General features: G+C 47.1%; 1 protein-coding gene across 1 annotated transcript; it reads left to right on the top strand.

The window, feature by feature from the left end:
* Positions 1 to 37: 37 nt before the first annotated feature.
* Positions 38 to 22306, top strand: Psph (phosphoserine phosphatase). Its single transcript, XM_032886472.1, has 8 exons — positions 38 to 319; positions 7949 to 8031; positions 8146 to 8372; positions 16283 to 16441; positions 17203 to 17337; positions 18429 to 18574; positions 21303 to 21451; positions 21964 to 22306. Exons 4-8 carry the CDS (start codon positions 16302 to 16304, stop codon positions 22069 to 22071), a joined length of 678 nt encoding a protein of 225 aa, XP_032742363.1. The 5' UTR covers positions 38 to 319; positions 7949 to 8031; positions 8146 to 8372; positions 16283 to 16301; the 3' UTR covers positions 22072 to 22306.
* Positions 22307 to 22915: the final 609 nt, after the last annotated feature.

Consider the following 22915-nt stretch of genomic DNA (forward strand, 5'->3'; position numbering starts at 1 on the left):
TCTCTGGGCCCGCCCACACGCCAAGTCGCGACGTCATTGCGCATCCGAGAAACTTGTTCTCCGGTAATCCGCACTCCGAATTCTAAGGTTCCGTTGTGCTCGCCTCACAACGTTGCGGTTCCGCGCTTTAAGGATTACGGCGTGGCGGTTGCGCGGCCAGTTTTGCAGGAAAAGCCCTACTGCTCCTGTGTGAGGGATGCTTCGACCTCAGCACTCGACTGGGCGTGACAGGAAGCAGAGGTGTCGGCCTCTATTTGCGGGGTGTCTCTAGCTACTGGACTCCGGGATGCTTCCCTCACACTCTCGCGAGGTTTCCCAGGTTCATTTTTCTTGCCTGTTTTATCCGTAAATGTGGGAACACAGAAAATGGACCCTTTTCCTCTAACCTGGTCATTTTAAAATCCCGGGGTTTGACGGGAGCATTATTGCTAGGCAGAAAGTACTAGATGGCTTTAGGAGTGGTGCGATGGGCGTTGAGGAACCTCAAGAATCAGTCTATACTTAGGGCCCAGGTCATTGAGGCAGTTTTGTTTTCTTAATTTTTAAAAATATGAAACAAAGATTCACTCTGTGTCCCGGCTAGACAACTCACTGTCTAGCTCGGACTCGTAGCAATCCTCCTACCTCAACCTCCAATGTGTTATGAACTAAGCCTGCTAAAAACTGATATATGGCTGGACAGTGGTACCCAGTCTTTGAAAGCATTCCTTTAAACGTTAAAAAAAAAAAAAAACAAACAAAAAACTAAGCGTATAGATGTTTCCCCTGCTAGTATGTCTGAGCACTTAGGTATAGATACAATACGTGCTGAATTTTTAAACACGTATATGAATATGAGTCACTTCTTCACACAGATGACAACTCATAATGCCGTTAGATGTATTCTATTGAGCTATACTGAAGGCTTTGCCATTTTGATAGGAATAAGAAATTCTCATTCCCCTCAACATCTGTGTGATACTCATTACAGAAACGATACATAGCCAGGCATAGTGTCATATGCTTTTAATCCCAGAACATGGGAGGCAAGCAGATCTCTGTGCGTTCAAGGCCAGCCTGGTGTGCATAGCAAGTTCCAGGCCAACCATGGCTACGTAGTGAGACCCTGTCCAAAGAAAACAGAAGGTTTAGCAGGTGTATAGGTTCGAAATACAGAAAATTTAAAAAGGAAAAAAAGAACTAACCAGTCATCGGACTGACATTCCCAAACCTCTTGCTATTCTGGCTACACTAAGTATAATGTTTAAAGTAGGTTTGGAGATTTGAGAGATCGCAAAAGCTGTGCATATGATATTTGGCATGCAGAAGACTCATGTTTACGTCTGTAGACCACTTGGCAGGCAATGCAGTTTCATCATCACTGCTGATAAAATGAGGCAGAGGGAGACTGCAAAGTCAGTTGTCTGCTTACAAAGTAGAGAACAGGGCAAGAAAATGTTGGATTGAGTTGGAAAACTCAAGACTGCCCAGGAAAACTCAATGCTGACACTGGAAATAATATAACATTCCCTAAAACATTAGCGAAGAGTATATTGGAGCTGCTTTTTCTTTGTTTGTGGCTTTTTTTTTTTCTTTTTTTTCCGGAGCTGGGGACCGAACCCAGGGCCTTGCGCTCCCTAGGCAAGCGCTCTACCGCTGAGCTAAATCCCCAACTCCGCTTGTTTTCTTTTGAGACGAGGTCTCACTATGCAGACAAGGTTAGCATTAAACTCCTGATCCTCCTGCCTCTACCTACCTCCTATTTATTTGTTTGTTTATTTCATGTGCATAGGCATTCTGTCTGTGTGTATATCTGCGTACCAGAAGAGGCCTCCTAGGGCTACAGTTGTGAGTTGTCATGTTAGGTGCTGAGTGTGGTACACAAGACCTGTGGAAGAGCAGCCCGTGCTCTTAACCTCTGAGCCCCCTGCTCGATCTGCCTACCTCCTAAATGCAGGCAATACAGGCATGCAGCACTAGACCTAGCTTACACATTTTGGGTGGGAGAGCTTAACCTCTGAACTATGTATGTCCCAGTGACTGTCATTCTCAACAGGGGATATCAGAGCGTCACCACATCTGACTAGACTGTTTTTGTTTGTTTTTTTGTTCGTTTTGTTTTTTTGAGACATGGTTTTTCTGTGTAGCCTTGTCTGCCCTGGAACTTAGTCTGTATATCAGGCTGGCCTCAAACTCAGAGATCCACCTGCCTTAGCCTTCTGAGTGCTATAAAAGTGAGTGCCACCACATGGCTTGTTTTTTTTTGTTTGTTTGTTTTGGTTTTTTTTTTTTGGTTGTTGTTGTTTTTTTGTTTTTTTGTTTTGTTTTGTTTTTACAGTGGCCTAATTCGCTAAATGACTGCATCATAATTTATTTCACCAATTTCCCATTGGGCCAAATTTATTCTGATATTTTGCAACTAAAAATTTCTGTGACATTTCACATACATGCTGGGATGCCTGTAAGATACATTTGAGATATGTGATTATTACATTCTTTGGTCTACCCCCAACAACTGCTTTCCCATCTTTTTGAAGAGTTTTGTGGTTGTTTGAGACAGAGTCTCAAAAAAGGTTTTATTACACTCATTTGTGAATGTATAGGTGTTTGCATCTATGCCAGAGTATATTTAGAGGTCAGAGGACTACTCTGTGTGTGTGTGTGTGTGTGTGTGTGTGTGTGTGTGTGTGTGTGTGTGTGTGTGTGTGTTTTCCTATGGAGCCCTGGCTGTTCTGGTACTTGCTGTAGATCCGGCTGGCTTCAAACTCACAGAGATCCACTTACCACCACCTCCTGGACCATGTGGGTCCTTGGGATCAGATTCAGGCCACTAGGCCTGGAAGCAAGCACCTTGACCATTGAGCCCATCATTTTCAGACAGGGTCTCATGTAGCCAAAACTGGCCTCAAACTCACTGGTTGAAGATGACCTAAAGTCCTGATCCTCCTGCCCACTCAAGTACTGGGATTTGCTTGGCCACCACACCTTTAATCTCAGCACTCAGGAAACAGAGGCAGGTAGATCTCCGAATTTGAGGCTAACCTGGTCAGTCTACAAATCAAGTTCCAGGACAGCCGGGACATCAAATCAGAGATACACAGAGAACCCGGTCTCAAAAAAAAAACATTAAAAATTATGTATTTATTTTATGATTATGAGTGTTTTACTGTTTGCCTCTATACCACTTGCATGCCTGATACCCTCAGAAGTCAGAAGAGCGTGCAGGACCCCCTAGAATTGAGTTACCGATGTACTTTTCTTGGCTCTGTGGGCATTGATTGCTTGCAGACTGTCCCTAATACATAACTAAAACTAATTTGAAAATCTTTAAAAGACATAAGAGGGCCACAGAAATGGCTCAGCAGTTCAAAGCATGTGCCGCCCTTACAGAGGGCCCCGGTTGGTTCTCAGTACCCAGATAGGGACTCAAAACCATCCTTCACTCTAGCTCCAGGGGATCTGAATCCCTCTCCTCACCTCGGACGGCACCAGGCACACATGTGATGCTCATGCATGCATTCAGGCAACAACATTCAGGCTTATTAAAAAGAAATCAAAACCCAAACAAAACGATTAATCATCACTTAGCCCGAGATTCCCTAGCCATGGCTCTGATGTGTTGCTTCTGTCCTAGGGTCTTATCCAGGATTGTAATCAGTGTCGTGTCCTTCAGTCTGAAGAGGTGTACATCCTACCACTGAACTACAGTCCCAAACCCTGACCTCATTATTTTCTTAATTTATATCTTTAAAAAAACCCCAAAACTAACAGGGTCTCATGTAGCCCAGGCTAGCCTCAAACTTAGTATGTTGCTCAGGATGACCTTGTGCTCATTCTTTTGCCTCTGTTTCCAGAGTATGGCCATGTATCGCCACACCAGATTTCGTTTTGAGTCAGACTTAATAAGTAGCCCAAGATGACCTGAAACTTGTTGTGTAGCCCAGGCTGGCCTCAAACTGGCAGTCCTCTCACTTCAGATTCTAGAGTATTGAGATTAACAGATCCGTACCACTCTCTCTGCTTGAACTTGGCACGAGTATGGAGCGGTTATTTTAAAGACTTAGTTCTGTGTGGTTTGGTGTTTTGTAATGATTAAATTTATTTTTGACAAGAAATATTACAGAGATGGTGTGTCCTTGTGGCTTAAGGAGGGTCATGTGATCCCAGTTTATCCCGTTATTCATGTCGTTAACTTTGATCGTTTACTTGAAAGTCTCCAGATGACTGGAAAGCTGTAACTTTTTTCTCTTTGGAGCTGGAGGAGGGATGGCTCAGTGGTTAAGAGGACGTGCATCTGCTCTCACAGAGGACCCGGGCTGGGCTCCCAGCACCACAGCAGGCAGCCCACAACCGTGTGTAATTCCTGCTGCAGGGCCTCTCACGCCTCTGTCCGGCCTGCACTCTCAGGCACATGCTCACATGCAGACACATAGCCCACAATAGAATTAAAAATAATAAAAATAAGTCTGTGAAAGTAAAATTGTTCTTTGTATTCAGTCAGTAACTTGTGAGGAGTTCTATAAATATCCTGGTTTTCACTATGCTGCACACTTCTAGCCCAGTGGTCCCAACACTGCGACCCTTTAATACAGTTCCTTACGTTGTGGTGACCCCCAGCCATAACATTATTTTCATTGCTGCTTCATAACTGTAATTGTGCTGCTGTTTTGAATTGGAACATAAATATCCGATATACAACCCCTGTGGGGTGGAAACTGTGGATTGAGAGCCACTGTCATGGCATTTGTTCATGATTTGTTGTTGCTGCTGTTTCTATGACACTTGTCTGTGTGTTTTTATGTATGTTTGTTTGTTGTTCGTTTAGATAGTCTCACTGCGTCTCATTGTGTAGTCCTGTCTGGATTGTAACTCATAGAGAACACCTGTCTCTGCTTCCCAAGTGTGGGGAGTGGCATTTTTTAAAGATGTATTATGTGCTCTGCCTGAACATCAGCACTGCCATCTTGTGCCCAAACGTGGTGCAGGCACAAGATGAGGAGGCTCTAAGGACCAGGAATAGCTGATATGTTTTATTTAAATAACTCGATGTGGGGGTGGGGGTTTAGCTCAGTGGTAGAGAACCTGCCCACCAAACGCAAGGCCCTGGGTTCGGGCCCCCGATCCGGAAAAAAAAAAAAAAAAAAAAAAGAAACCTAAATATCTGGAGTTTATTTAATAAACATGTAAAGTAGGAGTAATAGCACAAATGAACTCATGTAATCATTCATATTTGTAGTAGTTTTCCATTTTGAAATAAAATTCCAATTGATATATATATATATGTATATATATATATATATATATGTTAAGTTGTATCCTTTAGTATACTTCTTTTAAAGTTACTACCAAATGTTATTTCAGAACTCCTAATTTGCCTATGTTTTCACCTGGCATTAGGCTTGAACCTAGACAAGCACCCTCCCTCATCAGAGCTCTGAAAATTGCTAGATGGCTCAGCTGGTAAAGGCATTGGCTACCAGGCCTAATATCAGGAATTTGATTCCCCAGGATGCTCATTGGGAAGGAGAAGACTGACTCCATGAAGTCCTCTGTCTTCACATGCTCACTGTGGAACCCCAGCCCTCAGTAATTACATAAATGGATGTAAGGCAATCCCATCTCCAGCACACACAGGAGAAGTTATTTACCCCACCTTTACGGCCATTTTGGAGCTAGTGGACTCTGGGAATAGTGAGCTTCAAAGTCACCTCTGACCTCTGATCAAAGATGATGATGGGAATTGTATAGTGGTTTTGCTTGTTTTGAGGCAGAGTCTCACTCTACATCTGTAGCCTGGCCTGGAACTCACAGACATCTACCTGCCTCTGCCTCCCTCCTGAGCACTGAGGTTAAAGGTATGTGCCACTGGCCTGAAGTCTGTTGTTTGAGAGCGTCTCTGGCTCAGGACGTGCCAGTCATGGCAGAGGCCTGGCTTTAGCCGTGGTGCCTCCTCTGCTTGGTGAAACAGATGGTCAGCACTGTAGGCTCAGGTGGCCTTCATTCCCTGATGGTGGCCAGCCTCCTGCAATGTAAATATTTGGGAACCACACTTCTTACTGGATATGCTAAAGTAGTGGCTGGACAAGTGACATCTGGAAGGGGACAGGTAGGACAGAGTGCAATAGGTGCATGCTGGGCCGGTGATCCAGACCTGACATTCCAGCCACTCAGGAGGCTGAGGCAGAAGGATCAGGAACTGACAAGGCTGCAGGGTGACTGAAGGCTAACTCTGGCAATGTAGACTCATTTTCAAGTTATGAAGTAAGGAGGCTGGGGCTGAAATGCTCACTGATAGAACATTTGACTAGTATGTGTACAGCCCTAGGTTCTAATTCCAAACCACCCTTGCTCAGGCACTCTCTCTTTTGCTCTCCCTCCCTTTCTCCTCTCCCTCCCCCTCTTCTCTCTTTGTCCCTCAACAACCCCCTTCCCACCAAACCAACCAACTATACAGAGAAAACAAATGGGTACAGGGACTAAAGGTGGCTCGGTGGTTCAGGTACTTGCCATTCAAGCCCAAGATTGGAAGTTTAGATTCATGGAATCCTCATAAATTCAGGGTGGGAATGGAGGCCTGTCTGAAATTCACCACTGGGAAGGCAGAAATGTGGTCCTCAAAGCAACACTGAGTTCAATAAAGGGATCCTGCCTTACAAATAAGGTGGAAAAAAGCAATAGAGAAAGACACCTTGGGCCTCCAGCATACACACATGCACCCATCACACACAGGAAAATGCGCATGCACACGACACAAATAAAGGCATGAGGGAAAGATCAATTGCAAAGATTAAAAAACAAAAAGATGGGGTTGGGGATTTAGCTCAGTGGTAGGCGCTTGCCTAAGGCGCAAGGCCCTGAGGTTGGGTCCCCAGCTCGAAAAAAAAGAACAAAAAAAAAAAAAAAAAAAAAAAAAAAAAAAAAAAAAAAAGATAGGAGCTGGGCGGTGGCTCAGTGGTTAAGAGCACTGGCTGCTCTTCTAGAGGACCTGGGTTTGATTCCCAGCACGCGTAAGGCAGTTCACAACCTCCTGTAACTCCGCCTCCAGTGGATCAGGTGCACCCTTCTGGCCTCAACAGGTACTAGGTGTGCAGGAAATGCCAGACAGACGTCTATACAGACAGAACACACAAACATATTAAATAAATAAAAATTTTAAGGCAGAAGCAGGAAGATCTCTTTGAGTTCGAGGCCAGCCTGGTATACAGAGCAAGTTCCAGGATAGCAGGGCTACACAGAGAAACCCTGTCTCCAATCCCCCCTCCCCACACACATTTAAGTTAAAAAGAATTATTTTTGCATGTTTCTGCACGTGTTCTGATGCTCTCAGAGGCCATCAGGCAGTGACCTCACCGAACTGGTGCTGGGCCCAAACCTGGATTCTCTCTGCAAGAGCAGCACGCACTCCATAACATCAGGGCCTTTTCCCAGCCCAGCAACGATTTTGACATGACTTTTTTTGAGGGGGGGAGGGGTAAGGGGAATTTGAAGTGTGAACAAAGTATTTTTATTCGGCAGCGTCTCTCCTGTGTTCAGGCTGGCCTCAAATTCATAATGTCGGGATGACTGAAGGATAGATTCTCCTATCTCTGCCTCTTGAGTGGTGGAATTACAGGCATATGTAATCCGGGTGTATGTTAGCTCCCTGAGACAGGGTTTCTCTGTGTAACAGCCATGGCTGTCCTGGAACTCTGTAGACCAGGCTAGCCTCGACCACCTTGTCTCTGCCTCTTGAGGGCTGGGATTAAAGGCGGGGGCCACCACTGCCCCGGCGGAACCCAATTTTCGCACGCTAGGCGAAACACCCTGCCAACTGAGTTACTTTGCCAGCGAGTCTGTAGATTTTGTAATTTTCTTGGCACCTGCATTCCTGCAGGGGTAGCGTAGAAAATGTGGGTTTCAGAAAGGGCTCACAAGGAGCTTCATGCATTGCAAAATCAGTACAGAGGTCCCTCGCTTCTCTCCCGTGCAGGGATCAGGCACTGGGAAGCAGCTTCTGAAAGTCTGGGAACTCTTTCGAGCCAACTCAACAAAGTAGGGATCGCAGATCTCACAGTAAGTAGCTCTGTCGGCGCCCAGCCCCTTGGAAGGGAAGGGGTTGGGGGCGGGATCGTGAAGCCCCGCCTCTGGGGGGCTGGACCAAGGCGCCCTTCCAACCCGGTTTTGCAGAGCTGAGATCTGGCTTCTCCAGTTGGAAGCACACATGCCAAACTGCTCTGGAGTCGCCGGAGGCATCGGCAGATCCCAGACGAGCTTTGAGTGAAGGCTGTGATCTGCCTTACCGGTCACCTCACTCAGGACACAGCGCTCGCACGTTGCAGCAGCTCCAGACCCCACTACTACCGGAAAGTTACAGGTACCGGAACCAAGAACACCAGCGCGGCCCAGGAACAGCGGTGAGTTCCCGGCTCACAGCAGTCTGCCTAGTGTCCAGCTTTCTGATGCACCGGTACTCGTTCTCCCAGGGCAGTCTCCTCTCTGAGTCTTTACTGGATAGGTAGATTATCCCCTGGGACTCCAAGGCTTCCCTTTTTTAGGTCCTTATTTTAGATAGCTTCACTTTTTTTTCATACTCCACGACAAACAGTCTGAATGAATGATGCAATCTGGCACAGCAGAATCATCTGTAGAAGATAAGAAAATTCATCAGACCGGGAAATGACTTTGCCATACTTTTCATTAAAAATAGAATTTGAAATAACCATATACAGTTAGAAGGGAATAGCTTTAATTTGGGTGTTAACTCTCATTCATTAAATTTGTTCGTTTTCTTTAAGTGTGTGTGTGTGTGTGTGTGTGTGTGTGTGTGTGTGTGTGTGTACCTTCAGAGGCCAAAGGTGTCAGATCCCCAGGAGCTAGAGTTACAGAAAGTTGTGAACTGACCCCTGTGACCCGGGTGGGTGCTGGGAAGCAAACTCCTATTCTCTGCAAGAACAGCAAGCAGGCTTAACCACTGAGCAATCTCTCCAGCCCAGATCGCCATCCTTTCTTTCCATGCATCTTGCACATTATAGAGTGTGTGTGTGTGTGTGTGTGTGTGTGTGTGTGTGTGTGGTGTGTGTGTTAGCACAGGCTGACCTGAAATCTGAAAATTAAAGGTAGTCCAGGCTGGTTTGACTTGCAGCGATCCCGCTGCCATAGCCTCAGGTGTGTTAGCTTTCTTCGGTATTTCAAGACAGGGTTTCTCTGTGTAGCCCTGGCTGTCCTGGAACTCCCTCTGTAGGCCAGGCTGGCCTCAAAACTCAGGGATCTGCCTGCCTCTGCCTTCCGAGTGCTGGGATTAAACATCTGTGCCACCACTGCCAGAGTCTCTTTTTTGTAAGGACAGGGTTGCTGACTTGCTTGGAAGTTGCCAATTAGGCTGAGCTGGCCCAGGAACCTGCACTTCTCCTAGTTCTCTGCACTGGGATTATAAGCCTGTGTACTCTGCTTCACTTATATTTTGTTTGTTTTGTGTGTGTGTGTGTGTGTGTGTGTGTGTGTGTGTGTACCCTTGTGCACACGTATGCAAGGTCTATGGTGCTTGTGTGGAGGTCAGAAGACAACTTTGGAATTAATTCTTTTTCTAGGCTAGTCTAGGTTCTGGGATTTGAACTAGGGTCATCAGATTTACACAGCGAGGGGTTTCTACCCACTGAGCCATTTGACCATCCCCTAGCTTTTTTTTTTTTTTTTTTTTTTTTTTTTTTAAAAAAACAAAACACTCTTCTACCAATTAAACTCTTACTGTGTGAGCCATCTTCCTAACCCCATTTGGATTTTTTTTTTTGAGTCAGGCTCTAGCAGCAGCAGAGCCTGGGTTTAAGTTGAACTCCTCTGTGCTTTATCCTCCTGACGGCTGAGATTCTGGGTATGTACTCGTGTGCCCGGCTAATATTTGCAGTTTATTTACTATTTATTTAGAGACAGGATTTCTCTGTGTACCCCTGGCTGTGCTGGAACTTACTCTGTAGACCAGGCTGGCTTCGAACTCAGTTATCCGCCTGCCTCTGCCTCCTAAGTGCTGGGATTAAGGCTGTGCACCACTACCGCCATGGTGCACCTGTGGAGATCACAGGACCTTTCAGGAGTCACTTCTCTCCTTTCACCAAGGTGTCCAGCAGCCACCAGAGTCTCATGGCATTTTTATCTACGGAGCCATCTTGCCAGCCCCGGAATCATTTTCTGGCTCCTCCTCCATTGCCCTTGACTTTGTTTCCCCAATTGTAAGTGATTAAGTTATTCTGTGGTATTGGGCGTGGCCCGCGGGGCCGTGCGCTCCGCTGCTGAGCCCCACCTACAGTTTAGCTCCTCTTCCTTTATTCTGTATTTTCCAGTTTTTGAGACAGGATTAAAACTCAGAGCAGTTCTCCTGCCTCAGGCTTCCTTACCTCCTCTAATATTGACCTTTTAGATATAAGGCACCACGCGCATGTGCGTCTCATATTCCCGCACCTTTTCTTTGTAATCGGCTCCTAGGGATGGTAACTCCTGGATGTGGCAGAACGGAAGCCACAGGCAAAGCTGTAGCTTCTTCTCTGCAGTGCTCCAACATCTATCTCCCAGGGGAAGCAGTTTTAGGAAACTCTGGGTTTGAACCATTGTTGGAACAATCTCACCAGGATGTCAATCAGCCCCCTCCTCCTTTTCTTTTTGATAGTCTCAATTAATCCAGGTTTGCCTTGAACCATAAACTCCCTACGTAGCCTTGAACGTCTGGCCCTCTGAACTGATTCTGCCCTGTAGTGCTGGGATTACAGGGCTAGGTCATCAACCGTGGTTTATGGGCTTCCGAGGGCCGAACCCCCAGCTTGCCGTGTGCTAGCCAAATGCTTTACCAGCTCGGCCATGATCCTTAGCCCCTCTACCACCTTACCAGTCTGTTCCTGGTTGTTCATTTTCTCATGTTTTGTTTTTTAGTCTCTTGCAAAACCCACAGATTTCCTTTAAAAACCTCTAAGCTGAGGTTTATGGTGCATTTTTAACCAACAAGGGAAGGGGAAGAGAGAACCCAGCACTGGAGAATCGTGAGTACCAGGTGTCTCCATGCTTTTGGTCCTTAGGCTTGCCTGTAAGCGAACCTTCTCACCTAGAGCACACGCTTTGCCGGTGTCTTACCCACGTGCACTTTTGTGCACCACTTGCATGGCTGGTGCCTGCAGAGGCCAGAAGAGGGATCAGATCCTCTGGGACTGGAGGTGTAGTCAGTTGTGAGCAGCCATATGGGTTCTGGATCAAAACCATAGCCCCGGGAAGAGCAGCCAGTGCTCCTTACTGGTGAGCCATTTCTCCAGCCCCCGAATTTTATTTTTTATTTTTATTTTTGGTAGCAAAATCTAATTTTTTTTAAAAGATTTATTTATGTATGTGAGTACACTGTCACTGTCTTCAGACACACCAGAAGAAAGCATCAGATCCCATTACAGATGGTTGTGAGCCACCATGTGGTTGCTGGGATTTGAACTCAGGACCTTTGGAAGAGCAGTCAGTGCCCTTAACCACTGAGCCATCCCTCCAGCCCCGCAAAGTCTCATTCTGTATTCTAGTTTGGTCTGTAATTCACAGTAACCCTCTTCCTGATACGAATTACACATGGAGTGAATAGCTAGCTTTCTTCCTCAGAAAGATTTGTTTTGCCTCTATGATGGTGCACACATTAATCCCAGCACTTGGGGTGCAGAGGCAGGTGAATCACTGTGAGTTTGAGGCCTGCCTGGTCTACACAGTGAGTTCCAGGACAGCCAGGGCTATGTAGAAGTGTTGGCTTATTCGTTTTATTATTTTATTATTTCTTACATCTACCCCTTCCAACTCCCCAACACTAGGGAGGAGCAAAGGAGGAAGAAGGTTAGAGTGGAAGGGGCATGTAGACCTCTATGGGCTACTTCTGTGGATTGGGGTTATTGAGCATCTAGGGGCAAGTCCAGTGTTTATTTTTAAGATAGATAGATAGGTTTATTTATAGGAGTACACTGTAGCTGTCTTCAGACACACCAGAAGAGGGCATCAGATCTCATTACAGATGGTTGTGAGCCACCATGTGGTTCCTGAGATTGAACTCAGGACCTCTGGAAGAGCAGTTGGTGCTCTTACCACTGAGCCACCTCTCCAGCCTGGCAAGTTCAGTCTTTCTCGTTAGGATATCTTTAACTTCGTCTTGTCTTCTTGCTCATGACCACTTGACAGACCTCGACAACAGCAGCCAGGTGTAGCATCAGGAAGTGGCAGCCGCCTTCTTCGTCTTCTCAGTGCCTCTTACCCCTCTTGGAGCTCTGGCATTTATACCCTCTCCAGAGTTCCCAGAACCAAACTATGTGAAGCTGGCAAAAATCACACCCCTGCTAGAGCAAGAGACAAACTAAAGCAGCCCCGTATTCCTTGCCTGGGATTAAATCCCGGACAGATTTCTGTAACGTAACTGGGTTTTTAAGGAACCAAAACCCCCACTACACAGTGGGTCCATATCTCAGGAAAAAAAAGACCTTTCATGTGTATAAGTGTTTGCTTGCCTGAATATATGTGTACAACTTACACTCAGTGCCCACTGAAGTCAGAAGAGGGCGTTGGGTCCCTGGAATAAGAGTTAGGAATCACCATGTGGATTGTGGTAACTAACCCTGGTCCTCAGCAAGAACAGTGCTCTTCACTGCTAAGCCACTTCTCTGTTTCTTTTTTAAATTTACATTTTAAAAAGTGTGTGTGCATGCGCACTTTTAACCCTGAGACCTCCCTCCAGCCCTGGTCTTTTCCTTAAATGTTTTATTTATCTAAGCATTTTCCCATTGATTGATTGATTGATTGATTGATTGATTGTGTGTATGTATGTGTGTGTCGGTGGGCGCACAGGTGCCATGGTACATTGTGGAAGTCAGAACACAACATTAGGGAGTCAGTTCTCTCCCTGTAGGGTATCGGTCCTGGAGAGAGAACTCAGGCTGTCAGGCTTGGTTGGCTGCAGAGTCCCGTATCTCCACTGTGCCCTCTCGCTCACCCACAATAGCTGTTTGTTTAATCATAAAAAGGAAATGGCCAGGTGTGGTGCTGTCTGCCTTTAATCTTAGCTCTTTAACTGAGGCATGAAGCCCGAACATTCAGCATAGGCTAGGCAGGTTGCCCGAGGAGTTCCGTACCAACCAGGATACCTGACTAAATCTTCTGCAACAGCAGACAACAGCCAGAGCTGGCCAATAACCTTTCCCCTACTCCAGAGCGGGTCTGGAAGCTTCCCATAATCTATTTTGCATTGTTTAGGGATCCTGATTTTTTCGGATGTGCTTAGCCTCTGTGGCCATTTTAAAGATTTACTTATTTTTATTTTATGTGTGTATGCCACACTCATACTGGTGCATGAAGAAGCCAGAAGGCAGCACTGGATTTCCTGGGAGTAGAACTGCCACATGGGTGCTGAGAACTGAACCTGGGTCCTCTGTAAGAGCAGCAAGTGCTCTTACCCATGAGCCACTGCTGCTCTATCCTCACTGTGCTGACCTTAAATGCTACCCCCCTTTTAGGATTTATTTATTTGATACAGTACACTGTAGTTGTCTTCAGACACATCAGAAGAGGGCATCAGATCTCATTACAGATGGTTGTGAGCCACCATGTAGTTGTTGGGATTTGAACTCAGGACCTCTGGAAAGCAGTCAGTGCTCTTAACCACTGAGCCATCTCTCCAGCCCCCCAATGCCCTTTATTTTTGAGACAGGGTTTCTCTTTCTAGTCCTGGCTGTCCTGGAACTCTTTCTGTAGACCAGTGTAGCTTCAAACTCAGAGATTCCCCCTGCCTTGGCCTCCTGGGTTCAGGGACTCACAGCGTGTGCCACCCCTGCTTGGCAGACCCTAATCTCCTGCTCCTCTTGTTCACCTTCCACTTGCTGGGATGATGGACTCACACCAGTACCCCGCTGTTATCTGTCTTAATGCAGATAAAATCCATCTTTGAAGATAAGAGGTCAGTGAGGCAGATGGTGAAAGAGGTGATCCTCCCTGTGGAAAAGCTGCCAGGTGTTTGAGCAAGGAGATTATTTTTTCCCCTCTCACCCATTGCAGGCCTAAATCCAGCCATGAAGAAAACGTATGTTTTCACTTTGGCGCCCTGGTTAAGGAGGGCTTATCAGCACACTTTAAAAAATAAAGTCGGGGTTGGGATTAAGGCCCTGGGTTCGGTCCCCAGCCCCGAAAAAAAAAAAAAAAAGAAAAAAAAAAAAAGTCGAATGGGCCCATGGCCAAGCTGGAGCCCAGTCTGCCCCACAGAAGGCCAAGCAGCACAGAAGCTATGGGCAGGCCTGTGTTTGAACACAGACCTTTCTGCCCACACTCTCTCCAGCCCCCCAGCCCCAGCCTTCCCTTCCCCCAAAAGCCAGGTTCCCAGCAGTGACTTTTCTTTCTCTCTGAAGAGGTCTAATGTTTACTTTGAAGGAACTGAATTTAGCAGGTCGCTTTCCCTATAGCCAAGGGTTTCTTTTTTTTTTTCTTTTTTTTTTCTGGAGCTGGGGACTGAACCCAGGGCCTTGCGCTTGCTAGGCAAGCGCTCTACCACTGAGCTAAATCCCCAACCCCCAGTTTCTTTTGTTTAAAGATTTATTTTGTTTTGTTTTATGTGTATGAGTGTTTGCCTGCATGCACAGATGTGTGCAGCATGTGCATGCCTGGTGCCATGGACCCCTGGAGCTGGAGTCACAGACAGTTGTGAACTGCCATGTGAGTGCTGGGAATCGAACCTGGGTCCTCTAATAGAGCTCAGCCTGTGCTCTTGTTTATCACTGAGCCATCTCTCCAGACCCCACCCCTTTATTTATTTGTTCATTTGTTTATTTAACTAATCTTAGACTAGTTTCATGTGTAGCACCAGCCTAGCTTTGTTTTTTTTGTTTCTTTTTTTTTCGGAGCTGGGGACCGAACCCACGGCCTTGCGCTTCCTAGGCAAGCGCTCTACCACTGAGCTAAATCCCCAACCCCCAGCCTAGCTTTAATCTCATGATCCTCCTGCCTCAGCCTACTTAGTGCTGGGATTCACAGTGTGTGCACCACCATACGTACCTGCTTATTTATTTACTTATTTTCTTATTTATTTAGAGCTCGTATCTCTAGCTCAGGCTTGCCTATACCTTATTAACTCAAACTCATCATACACCTAAGGATAGACCTTTAGCCCCCATCCTCCTCCCCTCCCTCCCGAGTGCTGACACTGCAAGCACAGGCCTGCACGGCCACGCCCAGCAGCTCTGAAATACTGGATGGCTTAAGGACGGTGTTGTTTCCTCCGGGCTCCGTGCCTGACCTGGCTTCCTTTTCTCACTGGTTCTGAGTCCGGGTCCTGTCAGTGATTCTGTCACTGTCTCACTTCAGTTCTTACATAATGCATCTTCCTGGCTCGCTTTCCCTCAGCCTGGGGCTCCCTGTCCTGTGCGGGTGACTCACATGATGGGTTTGGGGAGCACGCCTGCCTGCCTGCCTGCCTGCCTGCCTGTTTTCTTTCTTTTCCTTTCTTTTTTTTGTTTCCTTCCTTCCTTCCTTCCTTCCTTCCTTCCTTCCTTCCTTCCTTCCTTCCGTTACTGTGAGTGAGGATGCATGTGTAGCACAGTGTGAGTGTGGGGGTCATAGGAACCTTTTGCGATTCCTCTGTTCACCTCCACCATGTGGCTTCCAGGCACGAAGGTTTGGCTGCAGGCTTCTTTCCCTATTGATCAATTCCCCACTACCATTTAGACAGGGTTTGGTGTAGCACGGGCTGGCCTCAAACTTGCTATATATAGCTAAAGATGATCTTAAACACTCTCTCTCTCTCTCTCTCTCTCTCTCTCTCTCTCTCTCTCTCTCTGTGTGTGTGTGTGTGTGTGTGTGTGTGTGTGTGTGTGTGTGTGTTGAGACAGGCTGTCTTGGAACTCACTCTGTACACCAGGCTGGCTTTGAACCTAAGAGATCAGCCTGCTTCCCCCTCCCAAGTGCTGGGACTAGAGGTGCAACCATTGCCCAGCAGCTCTCGTTTTAAAACCTGACTGTTGCTATTTTTATTTAAGTGTGTGTGCTCCCTTGGAGCTGGAATTACACGTAGTTGTGAGCTGCCTGACATGCGTGGATGCTGGGAACTGGACTTGGGTCCTCTGGAGAGCCACAAGCACTCTTAACTACTGGACCATCTCTTCAGCCCCAGTTGTAAACTCTTGATCCTCCTGCCTCCACTCCTGAGAGCTAAGATCACAGGCATACACCACTGCGCCCAACTTAGATGGTCCTGGGGTGAAACTCAGGGCTTCATACACGCTCCAAACACTACTACCGAGCCACATCCCCAACCCCTTCAAGTTCATTTCTCTCTCTCCTGTAGGAGGAAAACTCTTCCCAGGATGGTCTCCCACTCGGAGCTGAGGAAGCTCTTCTGCTCGGCTGATGCAGTGTGCTTTGATGTTGACAGCACAGTCATCAGAGAAGAGGGCATCGATGAGCTGGCCAAATTCTGTGGTGTGGAGGCTGCAGTGTCTGAAATGTACGAACTGTCTGTATTCCCTTTATGATGTGGTAAAGAGTTCACCTTTAAAAAAAAACAAAACAAAAGGAATGTGACTGGATGGAAGGCTGGGTTAGGTCTCAGTTCTGGGTTCTGGGTTTGGCCCAGTGCTAAGATAAAGCACTAGGCATTCCCTCCCGCTGCCTAGGACTGAATTTACTAGAGCCCCGTCTTCATTATCCATCTGCAAACATTCCAGCAAGAACAAAGGAAGCAAAACACGGTTGTCTCTGCCGATGAGACACATTCTTAGGCAGGCTGGGAAAATGATTAATCCAAGAAGATGGCCCCGGGCTCTAAACATCCAGTGCCTCCTGTCATGGTTGAAAGTGCAGCCTTACTGCTTCAGTGGCAAGAGATCCAGGCTAGAACATCTGTCCCTTCTCTTTGCCGTCCCCACTGTGCAGTAGTGACACCTTAGCTGCGGCTGTCACCTGCTCAGCTGTTTGCTGCAAGACCTTTCAACCTTTGCTTTCTTTCTCGGTTATAAAAGTCCACGGTTTGCAAGCACGGTGCTATGTGTGGGGCGCGTGGGTTTCTGACGGTGTGTGGGCTCGAGGTACATGACCTCCGAGTGTCAGTGGGATTCTCAAGCGGACCCCTGTACACATCTGTGTAGAGTCGGGTTTATGGCACTGCCTTCTTCCTGATGGTTATCTCAAAGTCCTGGCTCGGGAAGGCGTGACGACTTCTCAAGGACACCTCTGACAGCTGGCCTGATCCTTGGGTCTTCCTCCTAGGACGCGGAGAGCCATGGGAGGAGCGTTGCCTTTCAAAGATGCGCTCACTGAGCGCCTGGCACTGATCCAGCCCTCCAGGGATCAGGTGCAGAGGCTGCTGGCTGAACACCCGCCACACCTGACCCCGGGGATAAGGTAAGCACGGCTCGCTCGGCTCTTAGCGCACCGGCTCCTTACCAGCTGGGCTGGTGAGGCTCTTTCCTCCTGAGAGGATGCTGTTGTTGGGCTCCCTTCTGTGTGGCTGTCTCACTTCTGTCTGCTCTTACCGCACCCTCTGGTCTTGCTGCTGTCTGTCCTCCCGCCTTCTCCAAGCCTCTTTAGGGTTTCATGATCTATCTTAGTGTTGGTGCAATGGTTACCCAAAGCAGAAAAGTTTCACCCATTATTTGCTAAGTGCAGCTGAAAAAGCACACATGAAGCAGGGAATGGTGGCGCCCCTTTGTAATTCTATGACCCAGGAAGCTTAGACAAGAGGATCTTGAGTTCAGGACCAGCCTGGGCTATAGAGTGAGACCTTGTCTCAGAACACACACACACACACACACACACACACACACACACACACACACACACCCCTACCTCCCTCATCTCAGAGCACACCCACACATGCACGCATGCGCACAAGCTGGATGTCAGTGTGACATATCCTTGTACTCCTAGCACATGGGAGGTGGGGGTAGGTTATCAGAAATTCCAAATAGTCCACAGACACATGAGATCCTATCTCAAAAGCAGCCAGCAAAACAGACAAGCCAACCAGAAAGCCGGGACCAGCTGTGGTGGTTCATGTCTGAGATACTCATCCTGAGAGGCCAAGGCCAGTCTGGTTGTACACAGCAAGAATCTGTCTTAAAAACAACACACAACCAAAGTGAAGACATTGAAAATGGCATCCACACAACAAAGGAAAACAAAAGCGGGTACATAAATGAAAAGGGATTTGGTAGTAAAAGTGCAGAGAGATTTCTGACCTCAGAACGACCGTTCTGACCAGCTACAAGTTCAATAAAGTAATTTTATTTAAACACACACACATCCCAAATTTACAACACCCTATCACCAGTCACCCCCACAGCCAACAACAAAAAAGAAGAAAAACAAACAAAACGTTATCCTCATAGGTATGATCCTTGGACCACCAGCATTGGATGGGGGTGGGAGTGGGGAACCCCTAACATCTTTTCCCTGTTTCCTTCCTGGAGTAACTGATGTGCTTGGTCTTGTAGGGAGCTGGTAAGCCGCCTCCAGGAGCGGAATGTTCAGGTGTTCCTCATCTCCGGGGGCTTTAGGAGTATTGTGGAGCATGTCGCTGCAAAGCTCAACATCCCCACAACCAATGTCTTTGCCAATAGGCTGAAATTCTACTTCAACGGTAAGACCTTAATGGTAGGACACTCCCTGCTTTTCCCTTCTGCTATTTAGTATATCCTGTAGTGTCTCTCGGAATGTAACTGGACTGGTGGCCCTGGAGTTAAGACTTACATGAATAATAATAACAATAACAATAACAATAATAATTAACAGTCATCCTAAAGGTTTATTTATTTTTATTTCATGTGCATTGGTATTTTGACTGTAGGTATATCTGTATAAGTATATTGGCTCCCTTAGAACTGGAATTACAGACAGTTGTGAGGCTATCATGAGAGTGCTGGGAATTGAACCCAGGACCTCTGGAAGAGCAGCCAGTGCTCTTAACCACTGAGCCCCACATGAATTGTTCTTTTGAAGACATTTTAATGGGAACTGGAGACGTGGTTTAGGGGTTCAGAGCACCAGCTGCTCTTCCAGAGGACCCTGGTTTAACTTCTAGCACCCATATTGGTATCCACGGCTACCTGTAACTCCAGTTTCACGGTATCCTTCTCCCTCATCTGGCCTCTGAAGGCACCAGGCACGCATGTGGTGCACAGACAAGCACGCAGGGAAAACACACACACATATACATAAAAGCAAATACATCTTCAAAACAAACCTGTGTGACAAACAAGTGACCTTGGAGGCCGGAAGAGGGGATCAGATCTGCAGCTGGAGTAGCAGGCTGTTGTGAGACACCTGACCTGGGTGCTGGGAACTGAGCTCAGGTCCCCTGCAAGAGCTGTGTACACTTTGGAGCCTTGTCTCCAGCCCTCATGAACGGCTCTTCTGACTGATATTGTCTGCACCTTGGTATTCTTTGCTCTGCAGAACAGGCGCGGTTGTCACCTGTCCTTGTCAACCCTTTGCATTTTCCTTACTGTAGCTGGAGCAATTTAGACCCAAGAAAGACTTGGGCCAGTGGGTAGCAGCTTTACCACCGCCCTCGGGTCACCTGCGGTCACAGCTACATCTTACATCATCTCGGAGGCTCCAGCTATGCTGCACTCTTGAGACACTGAGGCAGGAGAATTTCACATTGGAGTCCAGTTTGGGATACAGAACAAATCCTTGTCTCTAAAAACCAAAAACAGGATGAGACGTGACTCAGCGGTTGAGTACAGGCTGTGCATTTGGAGGACCTGAATTTGTTAGCAGAGTGTGTGGAATCCAGACCATAGTGAGCTGCCAACCAATACACACACACGCACACACACACACACACACACACACACACACTCTCACTCTCTCTCTCTCTCTCTCTCAAAACAATAAAAATAATCATAATAAATACATAATAAAAAATGAAATAAACAGGAGACAAAGCACTGGGGCTGGGGTGGTGGAGGTCTTGCCCTGCCTGAAGCACTAGGTTGACACATAAGCCAGGCAGGATGGCCCCTACCTATAATCCCAGGTGTGAGCAGGAAGATCAAGGTCTTTGAACATAGTATACGCAGTAAATTCAGGTCTAGCCTGGGCTATGTGAAACCGGGTCTCAACACACACACAAGACTCTTGGCTATGTCCTAGGGTAGCTGGCAATCTTTTTTGTTTGTTTGTTTCTCTGTTTGTTTGTTTTTTGAGACAGGGTTTCTCTGTGTAGCCCTGGCTGTCCTGGAACTCGATCTGTAGACCAGGCTGGCCTTGAACTCAGAGATCCTCCTGCCTCTGCTTTTCCAATTGTGGGATTAAAGCCATGCACCACAATTCCCTCCTTGGGTAGCTGGTAATCTTAAAATCAAGCGAGGGCCAGTGAGATGGCTCAGCAGATAAAGGCGCTCCCCAAAGAAGCCTGACTCAAATTCAATTCCCGGAACCCACATAGAGATGGAAGGTGAGGTCTGACTGCTAGCTTGCTGCTGCCAACCGCCACACAGGCCCACTCCATGCCACTGACTGAAGAAAGCTCGACGCCTGGGAAGGGAAGACCCACGTAATCCCAGCATTTGGGAAGCAGAGGCAGGAGGATTAGGAGTGGCAGGTCATCTGTGGCTACTTAGCCTCCATCTTTAAAAATAAAAACAAAACAAGGCCAACAACAACAACAAACGGATGAGTGAATAGACATGGGGACACGCTCTTTATACCTGGGAGGCTGAGGCTGGGGGATTGCTTCAAGTCCTACACCAGCCTAAGCTTCAAAGTGACACCCAGTCGCAAACACACCAAACCAGCCCCAGACCCATTAGTGAATGTGTTAACTGCTGTAAGAATAGAAATAAATTTGGAGCTGGGGATGGGATTTGGGGGACAGAGTGCTCTGCGGTCTAGCCCTGGGTTCCGTTCCCAGTGCTGCAGCCAGGCATGGGTGTGCATGCACACCTGGGATCAGGGCACCCCAGATGTGGGAGCTGGAGGGTCAGCATTTAGGCTCATCCTAGGACATTGTAAGTCGAAGGATAGCCTGGTCCACATGAGATCCTATTTTTAAAAAAAAGTGAGACTAAGTTGTATTTCCTTCAGGTGACGTTAGCAGCAAGTTAACGTGGTAAACTAATTGCTGTATTGTGATGCTCTGCTAGCTCAAAGTTTAGAGCCCTGCACCGGAAGCTTAGAGGATGCACCTGAAGCTGACCACTAGAGCGACCTCCGCAGGAGCAGGGGTCAGGTTCCGTGCTGTGTGACTGTGCCCAGGGCTATTTTAGACTTAACACTGATATTTAAGTCAGGTATCAGCCGTATAAACCAGCTAGCCGGAGTAAAATGACTCTGAATCTAATCATGTTACCCCTTCTCTTCAGGTGAGTACGCAGGTTTTGACGAGACGCAGCCGACAGCCGAGTCAGGTGGGAAAGGAAAAGTTATTGGATTTTTAAAGGAAAAATTTCACTTTAAGAAAATAATCATGATTGGAGACGGAGCCACGGACATGGAAGCCTGCCCTCCCGCTGTATGTATTCAAGAGCGCTGTTGTTTTACGTTGGCTGAAACTTTCCAGCAGAAGTTAAATAAGAGCATAGATATCATAAGAACATGAAGCAGCGAAAAGACAGTCAGTCTAGCAATATCTGTGAATAGCTACCTTAAGTCAGTGTTCTACTGCTGTGAAGAGGCACCGTGACCAAGGCAACTCAGGGAAGGAGACATGTAACTGGGGCTGGCTTACGGCTTCAGAGGCTCAGTCCACTGTGGTCATGGCAGGGAGCATGGTGACAGGCAGGCAGGCAGGCAGGCCTGGCGCTCGAGCAGAAGCTGAGAGCCGACATCAGCAAGTTGGAGGCAGAGAGAGTGAGACTGGACACACACACACACACACACACACACACACACACACACACACATGTACACCCATATGCATATATATGTATGATATAGATAAATTTTCACTTAAGTATTTTCATATTTTTTATGTTTCTGGGTGTGCCATTTTAAGAGTCACTAATCGTCCCCCTTCCTTTCTAGGATGCCTTCATTGGCTTTGGAGGCAACGTGATCAGGCAGCAGGTTAAGGACAATGCCAAGTGGTACATCACTGACTTTGTTGAGCTGCTAGGAGAACTGGAAGAATGATCTGGACTTCCCGGTCACTCAGAACAACTCCACCTTCTCAACGCTACACAGTTGGGCTCCTGGGAGAGTCTAGGAGACAGCTATTTTTTTCTACTGTAGTTCCAATATTAATATGACTACTAATTACATGGAGAGTTTTATATTCTGAATTCTTTGTGTATATTCCTCGGAATATTTTACCTGGAGCTTTCTGAGGTGCATAGTAAATTAAATGCCTTTACTCTTGCAACATGGATTCAGTAGCTCTAAGTGAATTTGGGTTTCCTTTTGGTATCTAAAGAACATTTGTACTGGGTGATGGTGCCCTCCAGTTTTAGTCTCAGCACTTGGGAGGCAGAGGCAGGCAGATCTCTGAGTTCCAGGAAAACCTGGTCTACAGAGTGAGTTCCAGGACAGCCAGGGCTACCCAGAGAAATCCCGTGTTGGGGGGAAAAAAGTTTTCAGAATAGATTTGTTCGATTTTCTGTTTTCTCTTTGTAGCCTGGCTTGCCTCGTGTTCATAGAGCTCCTCCTGTCTTCCAAGTACTGGACTAAAGGTGCATGTCACCACAGCCGGCTGATTTGTTTAATCTTTAATCCTGCCTCTTCGGAATTCCTGTGTCTAGTGTTTCAGGAGCCGTGCGTGTGTAAGTACAAACCACCCCACACTGGGGAGAGAGTTGTTGGTGTTTCTCCGTCCACAGCACTGGCACACTGCCTGCCCCCCTCCCTCATTACAGGAAACGCTGGCTCACAGGAGGAGGACATCTTTTTTCCCCTCACAGTGGCTTTGTTTTATGTGGCTGGGTATGGTGGTGTACACATGTAATCCCAGCACCTAGAAGGCTAGGGAGGAGGATGGAGA

This window comes from Rattus rattus, chromosome 16 (assembly GCF_011064425.1).
Source record: "Rattus rattus isolate New Zealand chromosome 16, Rrattus_CSIRO_v1, whole genome shotgun sequence".
Classification (NCBI taxonomy): Eukaryota; Metazoa; Chordata; class Mammalia; order Rodentia; family Muridae; genus Rattus; species Rattus rattus.